Source organism: Larimichthys crocea, chromosome X, assembly GCF_000972845.2.
Source record: "Larimichthys crocea isolate SSNF chromosome X, L_crocea_2.0, whole genome shotgun sequence".
Lineage (NCBI taxonomy): Eukaryota > Metazoa > Chordata > Actinopteri > Sciaenidae > Larimichthys > Larimichthys crocea.
This window is the reverse complement of record NC_040020.1, coordinates 2,732,951-2,747,485: the sequence shown is the minus strand read 5'-3', so window position 1 is coordinate 2,747,485 and position 14,535 is coordinate 2,732,951. Positions and strand designations below refer to the sequence as shown.

The window sequence follows — 14,535 nt, the reverse complement described above, 5'->3', positions numbered from 1 at the left end:
AGAATCTACAGCCACACGCGTGAAGCTGTAAGGCACAGAAAATCTCTTAGCCCAAAAGTACGACACAAAGTATGGAACTGTATTAGTTTAGCAGGTATTTGACCATAAATCAAAGTGCTGGACAAACAAATTTTGATGATGGCACACAACACAACTGGGGACAGAGGTTAATAAACCTTTTTCCTAAACTATACTCAGTCCCCAGTTTGTGTGCCATCATCAAATTTTTTTCGTCCAGCACTTTGATTTATGGTCAAATACCTGCTAGACTAATACAAGCTAGAGGGGTAAATAGTGTAGGGGAAGGTTGGTGTCAGGTGGTGAGAACATCGGTGCATGGCTGATGGTGGCTGATTTCCAGAGACCGGAGTGAAAATGAGGTCAGCCTGGACGTGGCAGGTTGGGATCCTGAGGCACAGGAGTGAGATGACTGGATTTGGCCATAGTGTTGTGAACACAAGGTAAACTGAACAATCTGGGTGAGTGTGGAAGGACGAACTGGGGCAATATCTAACTATATATATAACTGCACTGGTGATTGGATGATGAGTCGCAGGTGGTGACGGTGATCAGGCAGGTGAGAGTGAATCAGAGGCCACACTCTGGGACAGACAGGGGGAAAACAAGGGGAAAACACTGGAGACTGGGAGGCAGACGTCCACATGACATGATTCATCCTGTGGGAACCATGAATGTCTGTTTCATGGCATTCATTAGTTTTGATATTTCAGTCTGGGCTGATATTTAGATCCGTAGACAGGGGACATCTCTGCAGTTTTATTATTTCTCAGGGGAAAGATTTTGTTCGACCTTTATAGCAGCCATTTTGCAATATATACAATATACATGATATTCAGGAGACTTACAGGGCCCGTGAAAACCCACGGGTTTACTTTATGGTAATTTACTTAATTTCTAATTTAAAGTAAACTGGCATCAGCCTCAAGGTAGCTCCTTTATTTTCACCCAATGTGGAGATCCTATGGCAGTATGTGTACGTGCCTGGTGCATATACTTAAATAAATGTGTGTTTATTTAAATGTCCACAAAGTAATTGACACAAAGTGAACCAAGGGCAGGACAGGATAGTATCCCAAAATAGGAGGACTCATTCTGTAACAGAGACTTTCTTTAATAGATTTGGAGTTAAAGGTGAAGCAGTACCACTCCTTGTGACAAATACTCTACACTGACATGCCTCTTTAAAGGCAAAAAGAAACAAAGTCCCACATCTTAATTTTCCAGCTTTGTTGCACATAGTGTTCATACGCGTTGCTTTGCTGAATCTGAATCCATAAACCGAGTCAGAGGTCAGAAGCATTGACAGTGCACATTTATTGTCAGCCAATTACAGATTGAACAAACTGATCCCTAAATGTGAAAAAGTTCAGAGAAGTTTTAAAAATACCCAAATGTTCACAGACAAACAGCAATTACAGCCGTGTACAAAAAATATATTCAAGCGTTGATGGACTCGATTTTCACCTCAGATCTTGCAAAGTACAAAGCTGAGACAATGCAGTCATTGTCTCCATAGGAACAATTAAAAATCGTCTGCATGATTATAAAAATGGAATTAATTGGTATTACTTTGCTTAATAAGTTATTTCAAGTGTGTGAACAGTGATACGGTGACATAAAACAAAAAATGGCTTCTCCTCAGAAAACATATTTATTTAAAAAAACAAAGGAATGTTGACAGGAAGGAGCGTTTCTATTCATGGGGGGGGAAGTGAATCCAGTGTTTGCAGCGTCACAGTTACATGTACATATTTGCTGTAACTATGTTGGGGGGGAATTACAGTGGTATTATTCATGCTGAGTATTACCTATCAAATAAAACGTACATCCTGTGTGTGCCCATCATAAATACATTTTCAAGGAAATCCATGAAAAGAATTCTATATTTCAAAACAAAATGTCAAATTAAAATGACTTAAATACTCACAGGAATGTAAACATTGCATGTGTTGTTAGAAAAAAAAAAAAATTCACAACTTCTCTCTCTTACAGTGTTTCACTGCATAAAGCTGAGGTGTGATAGCTGTCCCTGAATGCAATAAACCCTCTTTTGAGTTACAATACTCGGCCCATAAGAACTTGTTCCTGGATAGTTCATTGTATCTCTTCTACCAGCTGGAGTCAAAAACCCTCTTGCACATGTTTGAGTTCTCCTGGTGAAGAGGGAATTCAGAGCCAGGGACAAGCTGCTTCTTGCTCTTGTGCGACGCGATGCTCTTCCCTGATGACAAGCTCTCGTACTTGCTCACGGACTCACTGAAAGCACATCAGGAATAAAAAATTAGATTTAGTGTAAGCTGATTCAACAGTAGTTGAAATCTTTTCTTAACAGGGAAGGTGTCACAATACCTGAAGGGGAAGGTAGTTTTGTCCATCTGCATGCATACCAGGAAGGGATATTCAGAAAACTGGACGGTGGTGATGAAGTCCAGTGACGCTTCTGTTTCGAAGCTGACCTCCACACCCGCTCTCATGAAGTCCATGTCCACTGTAACATTTCCAGTGACAACTAACGCTCCCCTAAAACCAAAAGCAAGTGAAAACTGTGTGAAAATGTGTCCAACAAATAAAAAAAGAGTACGTGGAACTCATGTTTTCCCATGTTAAATATTATATTTTTAGGTATGATTAAAAAAAACACGTTTCTTTTTTACATTTTGTCTCAATTTGTATCACCTGTGGAATAACTACACAGTGTGAAATTAGTTGTTTTCACGTGTAAAATGTGAATTATACATCCAAAAAATCATGTATGTAGTATGTGAAAAAAGTTTCATATTCACAATATTCACATTTTCTTTGTAATGTGAAAAAAGTTTCATATTCACAATATTCACATTTTCTTTGTATTTGTGGCGTTATTGCAGGATTATATGCATTATTTTGCAGTGCAGTATTGCTCACACCACATCTATTTACCAAAAGATAAAAAGCATAGTGCAAACTAAAACAACCTGCAGTTTAATATACCTTTCTCAGAGATGTTGGGTTTATGATTGTAACACACAGAATCAATTCTTTTCTGTACTCTTGTCATAACCACCGTGGCATATGATCCTTGTCTGTGATCATGTATTAGCGTCACACAGGTTGATTTAGTAGCTAAAAGGCACAGTAAAGCTCAGACACTAACAAGTAGAGTTTAACTACGATGTAACAACTTCCCCTTATGTTCCAAATCAAAGCCTGTGCCAACCATCTGAACATCCAACCTCTGTAACTTTGCCCGTGGAGACATGCCTTGGCAAAGATGCCAGTGTGGTTTGTTCTGCTTCTATAGATAGCCTGTCAGTCTATTATCAGAGTGGACGAGGTACAAATATGCTGATCCATTCACCTGCCTCTGCCATTCCCCTCCACACATGGGTCAAATCATCCTGAAGTCCAAAATCAAGATATGACCCATTCTGATCTGACTAGTTGAAAAAAATCTCCAAACTGGAAACACAGAAGCCGTTTATTCTTAAATCATATTTTTTGTTCATGTAACGCTGCTCCAAAAAATGTTTTTCCACCCTGACCTCCATTAAAACCGCTTTTCTTTTCCATCTTTTGTAAGTCATCATGGAAATAGGGTACTGTTTCAAACTCTGTGTCTCAGAATAAATGTTTGGATAACTTACTTTCTGGTTCTTGCATTTGCTGGTATGGAAAAAAATGTGGCTGGAACTTAAAAAGTACCAAGCTTCATACGCAGCCTTGACTTTAAATCACACCGTATTTAAATATTCAAAATCTGTGGCATTGCTCTCTAAATCCGGTTTCATCACCAGATGCCGTGAGCAAACTGATACGAGCGTGATGAAGTGCTCCATTTTCAGTAGCTACTGTTGTGCGTCCACTGTAATGTTTTAAAATAGAGAACCAGAGAGGACTGACGTCATATGCACACAAACCTAGAAATAAGACAGGCATGAAAGCACAATACTGGAGTGTGCCCAACGTACCGGTGGAACAAATGAATCAGGCAACGCTTATAGACCATCTAAAGTTCACATGAATCCAGCATCAATGGAAATCTATTTGCAGTGCGGTGACAGGGCTCAGACTTCTGACACAACTTTCCTTTGATGATAAAAAAAGGTTGTTTTCTAAGAAAATATGTGCCTATCCCAAAGGCCTTTGCCCTACGAGTCTGTTACATCAGACTGTACATAGAGTGCTTCACAAAGTGAGTTGATTTATGATCCCAGGATGTACAGCATGGCTGTGTCCTATATACATAGCACGTAACATTATGTAAAAGCTTTGCTGACGCCCCAATTCTGCAACAGGACAAAAACACCTGCCACAGCTGTTTTATTGTCTAGTCTCTGGACTGTACCTGTTGTTGACGCTGGTCTTGGACTCCCTGTACCACAGACTGACCTCCATGCCTCCAGAGATGTCAATAGCCAACCCTCCTTGGAACTCTGCACTCGCCTTCAGACCAGACTGCAGCTGGATCACCTGGAGGGCCGAACATGAGCAGGAAAGAGAAAGAAAACTTGGTTGGTTATGTCTGACTCTAATGATAATTAAGATTATTTTAATCATAAAGCAAGTGTAAGTGTAAGGCAGAAGAAATGCCACATCCTTGTGTCAGCAGCCCGCATTTGGACCCTGTTCACTAAGCTTAACAACTGATATTATAAACTTGACTCATTCACTATTTAAATGCATCTGACCAAGTAAACAAGTCCTCATACCAACATGGCAAAACAGGCTCCATGTCAGTGCCTTGCAAATCACCCATATAGACTTTAATGTACCTGTAAGTACATTAAACTCGGATATAAAAAACAAATGATTGTGCCGATAGTTAAAATAAAGCAAAGCTGACTATTTCCAGGAGAATGGACACAAGCCTCAATCTTTAGTGTCAAAGTCTATGCATTCCCTTTTTGTGGTAATATAATGTGGAAACAGAAGACTACTTCTGGTTTGCAACTAAAGTTTTTTCAAGTTATTTTAACAAATGACCTTGAGCATCGTGCAGCTAATCAAGCTCCCGTTCTCTTCCAAGAACTTCACACAGCCAAGATCATTTACCAAGGAGTCAACAACCTACAACCTACATACCTGCTACATGCATGACCCAGTGCTACTGGTGGTCACTCTTGTTCATGACCAAACTGCATGTAAATTTTAAACACTGTGATGTAGTCTGACTACTATATTTAGGTGTTGAGTGAACGGGGCACTGGTGTGGTGACTTCTTACCTCAGAGTGATCAGTCAGCAGGATCAGGCCCTTCACTACATTCATGGGCTCCCCAGACATGGAGAACATTTTGGACATGAGGTCGCTGTAACCCTTGAAGAAGGTTACAGGTCGCAGCTGCACGTCAAACAGCAGAGCCGACATTCCAGCAAATGACTCCAGGTCTTCCTCTCCCTCATCGGGGGTGGCAGCAATCAGCGACTCAAGACCCTGAGCCTCAATTGCAACCTGGAAGATGGGAAGAATATCCAAATTAGACAATGCACTACATGAGAATTTCATATATTTCATGAGAAAATGGAAGACTAGTACAAAGGCAATAATGACTTGTGTATATTACAGTGATTCAGTTTAACTGTGCGGTTTCCTTACCTGCAGTCCATGTAGCATTGCTCCGTTACTAGCACCGTAAATATTCATGTTACTTCTCCTCAGGACACCAGAGCCTGAATACAGGATGTCCAAACTGTATGTGGAGGTCACATCGGCAGATTCTGCAGGAATAAGGATTTTAAAGTACTCAGTCAACATGCATGTAACTTGTTGTGACAAATCTGATTTCAATGCTAATGTTTTATCTGGTTGAAGTATGAAATTCACTGTTTATTTTTCATGTAATCTCAGATTATCAAATCTTGAAACAATATATTGTGTACTTAATTCCAGGCTTTAGAAATGAGGGTTGATTACTCACGTGCCATGAATCCAGAGTAGGCAGACGATGATCCAACCTTTGCAAAGCGGTCATAATTGTGGGAAATCATGTCCTTCATAGCTTGTTGTATAACTTTGCTGAAAAATGCACACAAAAAAACAACATATTGTACAATAAATGGCTGCATTATGTTTTGGAAAAATCTCTATTTATGTTCTGTTAAACTTTTTTTTGTTAGTGTCTGTTGGTCCGTAACAAACCTGGCAGGCAGCTGGAAGCGGAGGATGTCCTGGATCTTAGACAGCATGTATTTGTTCATTTCATAAGGCAAGTTTCCGATTGACAGAAGCAGATTCTTGACCTCCACGTATGATGGGTTGCTACTGAGGATGACGTCAGCGGCGGCAGCTCTCACGTTTTTCTCATAGATCCGTCGATTCTGGTGGTAAACTCTGTTCACCGTCAGCTTCACCTACAAATGACATAAACATTCGTTTTCAGTTCCTCTTGTATTTTAATTGGCTCCATATAGCAGAAAAGTGTTATGCATACTATGGCTTACCTCATTGGTCATGAGATTGACATCATATCTCTGCAGAGCAGTCAGGGAGATGGTGTTGTAAGCTCCCACCTCTGACTCTGCGTATTTGGTAAAGATGGGAATTGCCTCAGGAAGCAAAGAGTTCTTTAGTGCCAGAAGATACATCTGGACCTCGGACTCGACCTTTGTGCTGTCGGGACCTTCTAAAATCAGTTTCTTCACCTTCACCACCGCCTGAGAGGTAAAAATACAGCAGATCATCAGTCAGCTCATGGACTCATTCAAATTTGGTTTATTTTCTACAATGAAACATGCATTTTCAGACAGTTTTTTCTTAAAAATAGCCACTACGTTTTTGTGTGACTGTCACATATTATCATCTTGGAAACTCACCGGTAAGTTGCAACCTCCTTTCTGACATAGCTTATGGACCAGGGCTCCCATAATGATCACCACTGACTCTTTGATGTCAGTGCTGCCGATCTTTCCCTTTGAAATATCCTGAAAACGAAAACTCCTCTTATTAAAATTCACAGAAAATATTCAGTGCTGGCATATCATTTAAGAACAATATGACTTGGATTTGCAGACTAAAGTTTAAAACTTCAAATATTAAATATAAAGCAATTTCTTGATGCAAAGCACCAAAGTGCAGGTGAAGCATTTTCCTTGTATAAATATAAAATGTATGTGTAGATACTGGTAGGTTCTTTTCTTTACTAAGCAAGAAAAAGTGCCAGTTCCGTTATTAACAACTCACCAGCAGAGCCTGGAGCATCCTCTCATTGGGATGTGAAGAAAAACCACATGCATAGAGAAACCTCTCCTGCAGAACGAAACTTTTGGCATCGGTGAAATTAAGGAATTCGAGCATGGCATCCAGAGATGCAGCGGTCTGGGAGGAAGTCACAGCATCCACCACCTGAGGTCTGAAATCAACAAGAAGAAGGTAAACACAGAGATGGTGAGTTAATCTCCTTGGGTCTTGACATTCTCAGTAATAAAAGTTAATAACTAATTCAAAGAAACAGCAGAGTGATGGAGTCAGTAAGTAAATTAAGATGTAGGGAAGAAGGAGGAGCCTGTTTACAGAGATGTCTTGCTGGCACTCTTCAGCACTTTGAGGATATCGTCCTTGGATGCCTTCCTAATGCTCTGGATGAGGGCCAGGAAGCTGCGAGGAGCCGTGGCTTTGGACAGGCTCGCTGGCTCCAGCTGCTTCTGTTGAGCCTGCCAATGTTCAAAAAGCTAAGAGGGAGAACACAGGGGAGAGGGGATTAGGAGACAGATCGTCTTCGGCCAATAATTACAGTACAAAAATACAGAGTATCTATTTACTAATACAGTGTTATTTAGGAGCCAGACTACTGATTCAATAAATAGCCGTGATCTACATGCACCTGTAAGAGCTACTGAGTGTGTAAGTATTTGTCCTATCTTGCCTCCTTGTCATATTGATTTATATAAGTTCATGAATCCAAATTAGTAAATTAAAAAACTACTTCCTGTTTGGGAATGCAGTGGCACCATAAATCATCTTGGGTCCTATCAATGTCCCTATCTATAGTTTTTGCAATCATGCATGATTGCGCGGACCCCAGTGGGTTAAAAGAAGTCAGACAGCACAAGCAGTCAAATGCCCAAACAGGTTTTAGACAAACCCATAGTAAGGCAAGGTAAATTGGTAAAAGTCCCAGATCTCAACATTTACACTGAGCAAAATGTAATGTAAGAGTTAGAAATGGCCAAAACAGACAACAGAGCTCCAAAATCTATTAGGATCATATGTTATATCGAGCACTTAGTGGAGCATGTGTACAGTTCTTGACTTGTTCACGAGAACATGTCCACAGACAAACAGCTGCCACCATGAAATCATCATGTCCGTAGCCTGGAGGCCAACGGACAAACACAAACAAGAGTCTGAAGTCATTGGCTATGTGAGGACACTTGGTGCTAATGGAAATGTCATTGGTTTTGCTGGTATTTGGTAATAAAAAAACAAGTCTTGGCATAAAGAAATTTTGAAATTTGACCTGATGATGGAGCTAAAGGAAATGTTAAAGAATCAAAAGTGTAGCATGACGATGTAGCAATCCATCCAATATTTGTCAAGACATTTCAGTTTTAGTCTCATGTTGATGCCATAGGAAAAGTCCTCTTGGGATCATGAATGTGTCTACAAACTGTCATGACAATCTACTTTGGTGTTTGAAAGTCGACAGTTACTCACTGATGGACATCCCTTGCACTGGGATTTGACCTTCTCCGCCACAATACCAACAGCTGCCAGTTTGGCATCAATTGACTTGACAACCCCGGCGATATCTTTCCCAGCAGCCTCCAGCGGTCCAGCCTCAGTCCCTACCAATTTGAGGGTTTGTCTGAGAAGAAATTTTAGTGTTTAGTGTGTATTCATATTATAAAATGGCAGCATCATTCTTTGTTAAGCATTTACCTGGACACAACTTTAGCAGCAGCAGATCTGCGGGCGTTAACAGCCAGTGAGTGCATTTCTTCAGCCACGGCCGAGCCAATGAAACCATCTTCGAGTGTGAACACTGTAACAGAATTTGACTTCCTGCTCACACCCAAAACCTGAAGTGGGGGGACACATCAAGGCATAAGTTATCAGTGATTCAGTTACATTCATAGGTTAACATGACGAGTTGGTCTTGACACTGACATACCTGACTGTGTGTGGTGAATCCGGTCTCTGGTGTTTTACACGTGTCCAGGATCTTGGTTCTTGTCACTTGACCTTTGACTGCTTTGTAGTCCACTGTGCACCTTCCAGACACATCATTCTGTCCCCAGACATTAAGTTCACATTAGCTACACAAAATATGAAATACAATAAATGTGATGGGAGTATTATCATGCCATTTACCTCTATAACCTTCCCAGTTTTGAGTTGTACTTGCAGTAAGCTGGCCAGCCCTCTTTTAAGATTCTTGATGGTTGCAGGTTCAGCCCAGTAAGAATAAAATGCTTTTGCCTGTCAGAGACACATGCAACAAGAAGGCAACATGTCAAACAATGCTTTGAACAATGGCATTTTGCACAGCAGATAAGGTAGCTACTGAGGCATGCGACCCACAGTACTGTACGTGCTGCGGCTCACAAAGGCTTTCACGGTGTCCGATTTCCAGAAACATGTGCATGGGCATGACATCAGAGGTTATTTGCATTACATGCAGAAATAAAAGCTATTCTTTGAAGTGCAGATCAAAAACAAAACCAGAATACTTTGGTATTAGCAGCTTTCTTTAAAAAAAGACGCTATCTTAACCTGGCATGCAGTATATTTCCTGTTAACTATTTTCTCAATACACATCAGTGCACAGCAATGACCAGCATGAAAGACGAGTCGGTCTTATGTTTACCTATGCTACTGATACCATATTGAAATAATGGAACCAAACCTCAGTCAAATGAGGTTAGATCAACTTGGGAAATATCATATCACACCACAGTTCTCCAATGAAGCTTCAGTTTGGCTCAGTAATGGACTATGTGTGTGTGTGTGTGTGTGTGTGTGTGTGTGTGCGTGTGTGTGCCCATTACATCATCCTACACTGTCTCCTATACAGTATGTAATTAATTTGTGGCGCTCAGTTAAAATATCAGCCAGGACCACCATAAATAGACTGTCTACTGCTACTTTTCCTGCCATAGGCTGCCATCAGTATAAATAAGTTAACAACACTGGGAGAGACACTGATCTATCCTGTTTCATACTGTCTGACGGCTCATTCTTCAAACCTTTTACTCCACACTGAACCAGCAATAATCAACTATTTTAATATTTTAGCTCTGATTTGGCTTTTGCTTTCTAGCTGGTGCACAGCAGGTATGTTGTAGTCACAGATACTGCTGTTATAGATATAGATAAGATATGTAAAGCGTATATGTATATTTAGATATAAGGTGTTTAAGTATCTCTATACACCACTCATGTCCTGACATTGTGTGAAACCAATATGACCAACAAACATGTCTATGTTTACTTTACTTCATACTGGATATTAGAGATATTGTAACACCTCTTAATGAAGGCTTTAAGTTGTAAACATCTGGTTTAATAACGGTTAATGAAGCATTTACTACCATGTTTTATAGATCAGTCAGTAACACATTTTGATTACTTTGGTTGGTTTTTCGTTTTTTATTTGATAGTAATGCTATTAGATGTGTTCAAATTCATATATAGATGCTTATTAGCTGGTAATCATTAGAAAATAATGAATAAAGCCATTATTTTCAAACTTATAAACCCTTCATAAAGTGGTGCCCAACCTTAAAAAAACATTAAATAACAACAGTATTTACAGTAGCTATAAAGCAGTGTTGTATCTTTAAATAAGATCAATCTAATTGCTATTATTTGCATATCACTTATGAATCACTGTATAGTATACAATGATAATGATCTGATAAAAGTGAATGAGTTCAAACTCAAACATCTTGCTGCCAAAAAAAAGACAGTGTGAGCCTTCGCTCTTTGAGTCGGGCTCGTTCATTCATTCGTTCATTCATTGACCTTCTGAACCCATTGACCTTTGCACGCACACACATCACGTCTGGTATTTCCCCTGCCAGCATCATCACTCCAGCACAATGAATGTAAGTTAATTCAGTCTCTGAAGACAATAACAGTCGAGTGCTGGATGTACTGACGTCACTTATATGCACCTCTCACACGTATGAGATCATAAATAGGCTTAAAACAACAATTCAGATTATATTAAGGAATTGCTACTGTTGTTCATTGCCTGGAGTGAATATAAACTGTGTTAATACTCACCAAAAGACACTAATTAGTGTTTTCTTTATATGCATATTATCGGATAACAATGGTTTAAGTGTAGAAAGTGTGGCACTGATAATGTTCTTACCTTTCCATTTTTCAGATGTAATAAGAAAGGTTTCATCAGAGCTGCTAGTTTGGTCTTTCCCAAAACACTTTCTGCTGTGGATCCATGGAGGATGTTCTTTTTCTCTGATCGACGGGATGCAGGGTCGATCCTCACATTCGAGATCTATGAATCAGACATTAAGAATGTGAGAAAACACACTGACAGCTACTCTGAAAAAGAGGAAGCCTTCAGGCTTGACAGTTTTATCCAAAGTGTATTTGTAGTCAGAATATTTCATATGATCTGTTATTTACTCTCTGTTCTATAAATGTACTATGACATCATGTCCTTTCAACATGTGACCGGACAAACTTACCACCAGTCGAATCAGTTGGTCATCTTTGCTGCTGGGATCTCTCCAGACTAGGTTGACGTCCACATCGCTGGAGATCCTGTAGCCAGTGCTGCCCTCTTTTGACCCCCTGGCCCTGTCCACCAGCACCTCGGTGGTGTAGCTGAATTTGTACAGCTGGTTGTTGTTCAGCCGGGGTCCAGCAGCACCACCTGAAGCAAAACAGGAAACACAGCTGGTGAGCCAACACGAGTGGAGAGCAGTGCTTTACATTACTGCCAGCCATTTTTCAAAGTGTGCTACAGATTTTTAGATTTTTAAATGCATCTTTCATGACTAATTACTGTCTTTCAGTTCATACTTCACTTATATCTAGCAGAAACCTGAAATTTAACATTGACAGTGATTTGTTTCTTCATCTGTCAGACTATTTTAAACACTCTTGTGGTGCCTTCAAGCTCTAAACTCTGTGTGTGTTGTGCTGGGAAAGAAACAATAAGCAAACATGGGTAATGTGTACTTTTCAAAGTAATCCACACGTTTGCTTTGCCTTCAATAGTAATTCAACAAGTAAAGATGACTATCAGGTAATTTTTAATACTGAAGCATACTCAAACAGGTGAGTGAAAACCTTAGGCATAACTTTTGTTTTACTAAACTATAACAGGACTTACATTCAAGATAAGAAGTCGTATAAAATGTGACATAAAATATAAAATGTGTTTGTAACAGATGGTTTCCAGAGTCTAGATATTATTATTTTTTTGGCCACATAACCTCTGACGTGCTGTATTTTTAGCTTCACAAATACTCATCAGGTATCGACATGAAAGTCTTTTTAAAATAGCAACTTCCACTGAATATATCGCTTCTTCTCTTCTTACATTTTCTGTTTCCTCTCTGTGGATAGTCTGCGAGGTGATTCAACCAGCGGCCATTTAACAAGGCGTGTTCAAAGTGAGAGGAGATAACTAACTGTACTCTATTAATGACAAGCTTTTTTTCTTTAGATATGACATCAGGTCAGAGGAAAGACACACAATGACGTGTCAGTATTTGATTTCATCACCGGCGCTCACTGTGAGACGTGGAGCTGATGAACAAATACAAGTTCTGGGTGAAAAACTGAGATTCTTGGAAAACCTCCGACACAAAAACACCAACAGAAATGATAAAAGTTGTGTTTTATCTCTCTTCGTTTTACTCTTATCAATCAGTGATGTCTCTAAGCTGCATTATGTGAAGCTACTCTGATGACAGTGACTTCGTGGCACACCAGGATTCATTCATTTGAGGATTTGAAAGTCTTTGTTGCACAATAAAATGAAGCTTGACAGCCTTGACAGTCATTTTCCTCCAACTTTTCTTCTGTGAAGAAGCCTCAAAGCGCAGCAAAGTGTCATTTGGAGCTACAAATAAATCATGTTGACACATTTCCACTAATTTACGACGAAGTAATGATCTTCATGTGCCAAAATAAATTCATTCATGCTTACCCCTAACTAAATAATCTGCTTAATTGGGCCCAAACATCCCACAGACCTCAAATACACACAGAGAAGTCAACAACAACCCATCCACTTACCTTTGGCAGAAGCTGAGACACAGGAGGCTGTACAAAGCAAGAACACAACCAGAGTTAACATTGTGTGTCCTCTCTCTGCAGCCAGAAGAATAAAAAACCGACACAGACAAAAAAAAAAGGAGTCAGCAGCTGAAGTGGCTCTAAAGGGCCAAAAAAAGAAAGGCAGAGCAAGTCCAAGCTTCTCCTATTATGTTTTATCGGAGAGGAGGGCAGACTCCAAACTCCACGCTCAAGTACTAAGTACGAGATAACCAGCAAATCATTAACCTGAGGAGCACAGATTTGACAGGGACTTCTGCCACTGACAGATGCAACCAGGTTTTAACACAGAGGGGTCAGGATCTGCGTCTGCGCACGGCCATTAATCAGTGAAATGATTAGACCTATTTGATTGATTCAGTTGATCAAAGGAGAAGTGAGACTCGACGTCTGGTCAGCTTGGTCAGCAAGCAACAGAATGAAGCTGTTTTGATAGAAAAAATATCATAAAATCAGCACAAACATATCTAATTGAGCATATACATGTATATTTACCGAGAGGTGGCAGAGAGACGTCCTCATGTTAAGACACCTTTCACCTAATTTCTTCTCGGGATGAACAGTCTGCGCTTTGTCAGTGTGTCTTGGTTGGAGGAAATGGGCAGTCTGTCAGTGAAACCAGCCCCCCTCAGCTCAGATTACATCTCAGGGGACCCAAAAAGTTTAGGACATTTCAGCTGAAGGAGTGATTTCTCAAACTAATACAGTTTAGACTACAATCATTTTTCAATCATTGTGCAAATGTTGTAAAGTTTCTCATTCTGTGCACTAAACATATTAGAAATAGTCTCTATTAATCTACATTATTAATGCGTGGGTGAGTGTGGATGGATGGATTGATGACACTATTCATCACTTTGATCAGCAGCAGGCTGCTTCACACTTATTCAGTTGTTTTCGTTTACATCACATAGAAAACCACTTTATGATTACATTGTTGTTTTTCCTTGCCACTGTCACCAAATGTTTGATCATGGTGGAAATGGTTGGGTCTCTGTAAATATTGTAAAACAATGTGAAGATTATGGTCTAGACCTGCCCTGAGATACTATTATGATTTGGCACTGTGTAAATATAATGGAATTTGTATTGTAGTTTTAGTAAATCAACCTGCATTTATTTTAGTTTAGGTCAAACTTTTTGTCCTGAAGCATTTTATGCTTGTTAATTTTGATTGAACGTACACACTCTAACTTTAGTTCATATCCTAGAGATCCTAAACAAATGTAAAAAACAGTTAATGAAACCAAATTTGCCACTCTGACTCTAAAGTTTAGTTCA

The 14,535-nt window shown here is 39.7% G+C and overlaps 1 protein-coding gene across 1 annotated transcript; it reads right to left on the bottom strand.

Moving 5' to 3' along the window:
* Positions 1-1,311: 1,311 nt before the first annotated feature.
* Positions 1,312-13,457, bottom strand: mttp (microsomal triglyceride transfer protein). Its single transcript, XM_010744909.3, has 18 exons — positions 13,216-13,457; positions 11,655-11,842; positions 11,318-11,461; positions 9,310-9,417; positions 9,110-9,226; positions 8,878-9,017; positions 8,653-8,803; positions 7,510-7,667; positions 7,180-7,348; positions 6,813-6,920; positions 6,441-6,653; positions 6,139-6,350; positions 5,918-6,015; positions 5,596-5,717; positions 5,224-5,451; positions 4,346-4,470; positions 2,371-2,541; positions 1,312-2,277 (listed from the first exon to the last, which is right to left on the bottom strand). Exons 1-18 carry the CDS (start codon positions 13,274-13,276, stop codon positions 2,130-2,132), a joined length of 2,661 nt encoding a protein of 886 aa, XP_010743211.3. The 5' UTR covers positions 13,277-13,457; the 3' UTR covers positions 1,312-2,129.
* Positions 13,458-14,535: the final 1,078 nt, after the last annotated feature.

Excerpts from the sequence above, each read along its gene's own strand:
- mttp (XM_010744909.3), bottom strand. The coding sequence starts at position 13,276 with ATGTTAACTCTGGTTGTGTTCTTGCTTTGTACAGCCTCCTGTGTCTCA. Across the intron at positions 9,227-9,309 it reads AAACTGGGAAGGTTATAGAG|AATGATGTGTCTGGAAGGTG; the intron begins GTAAATGGCATG and ends GTCTGGGGACAG. Across the intron at positions 9,018-9,109 it reads GATTCACCACACACAGTCAG|GTTTTGGGTGTGAGCAGGAA; the intron begins GTATGTCAGTGT and ends CCCCCACTTCAG.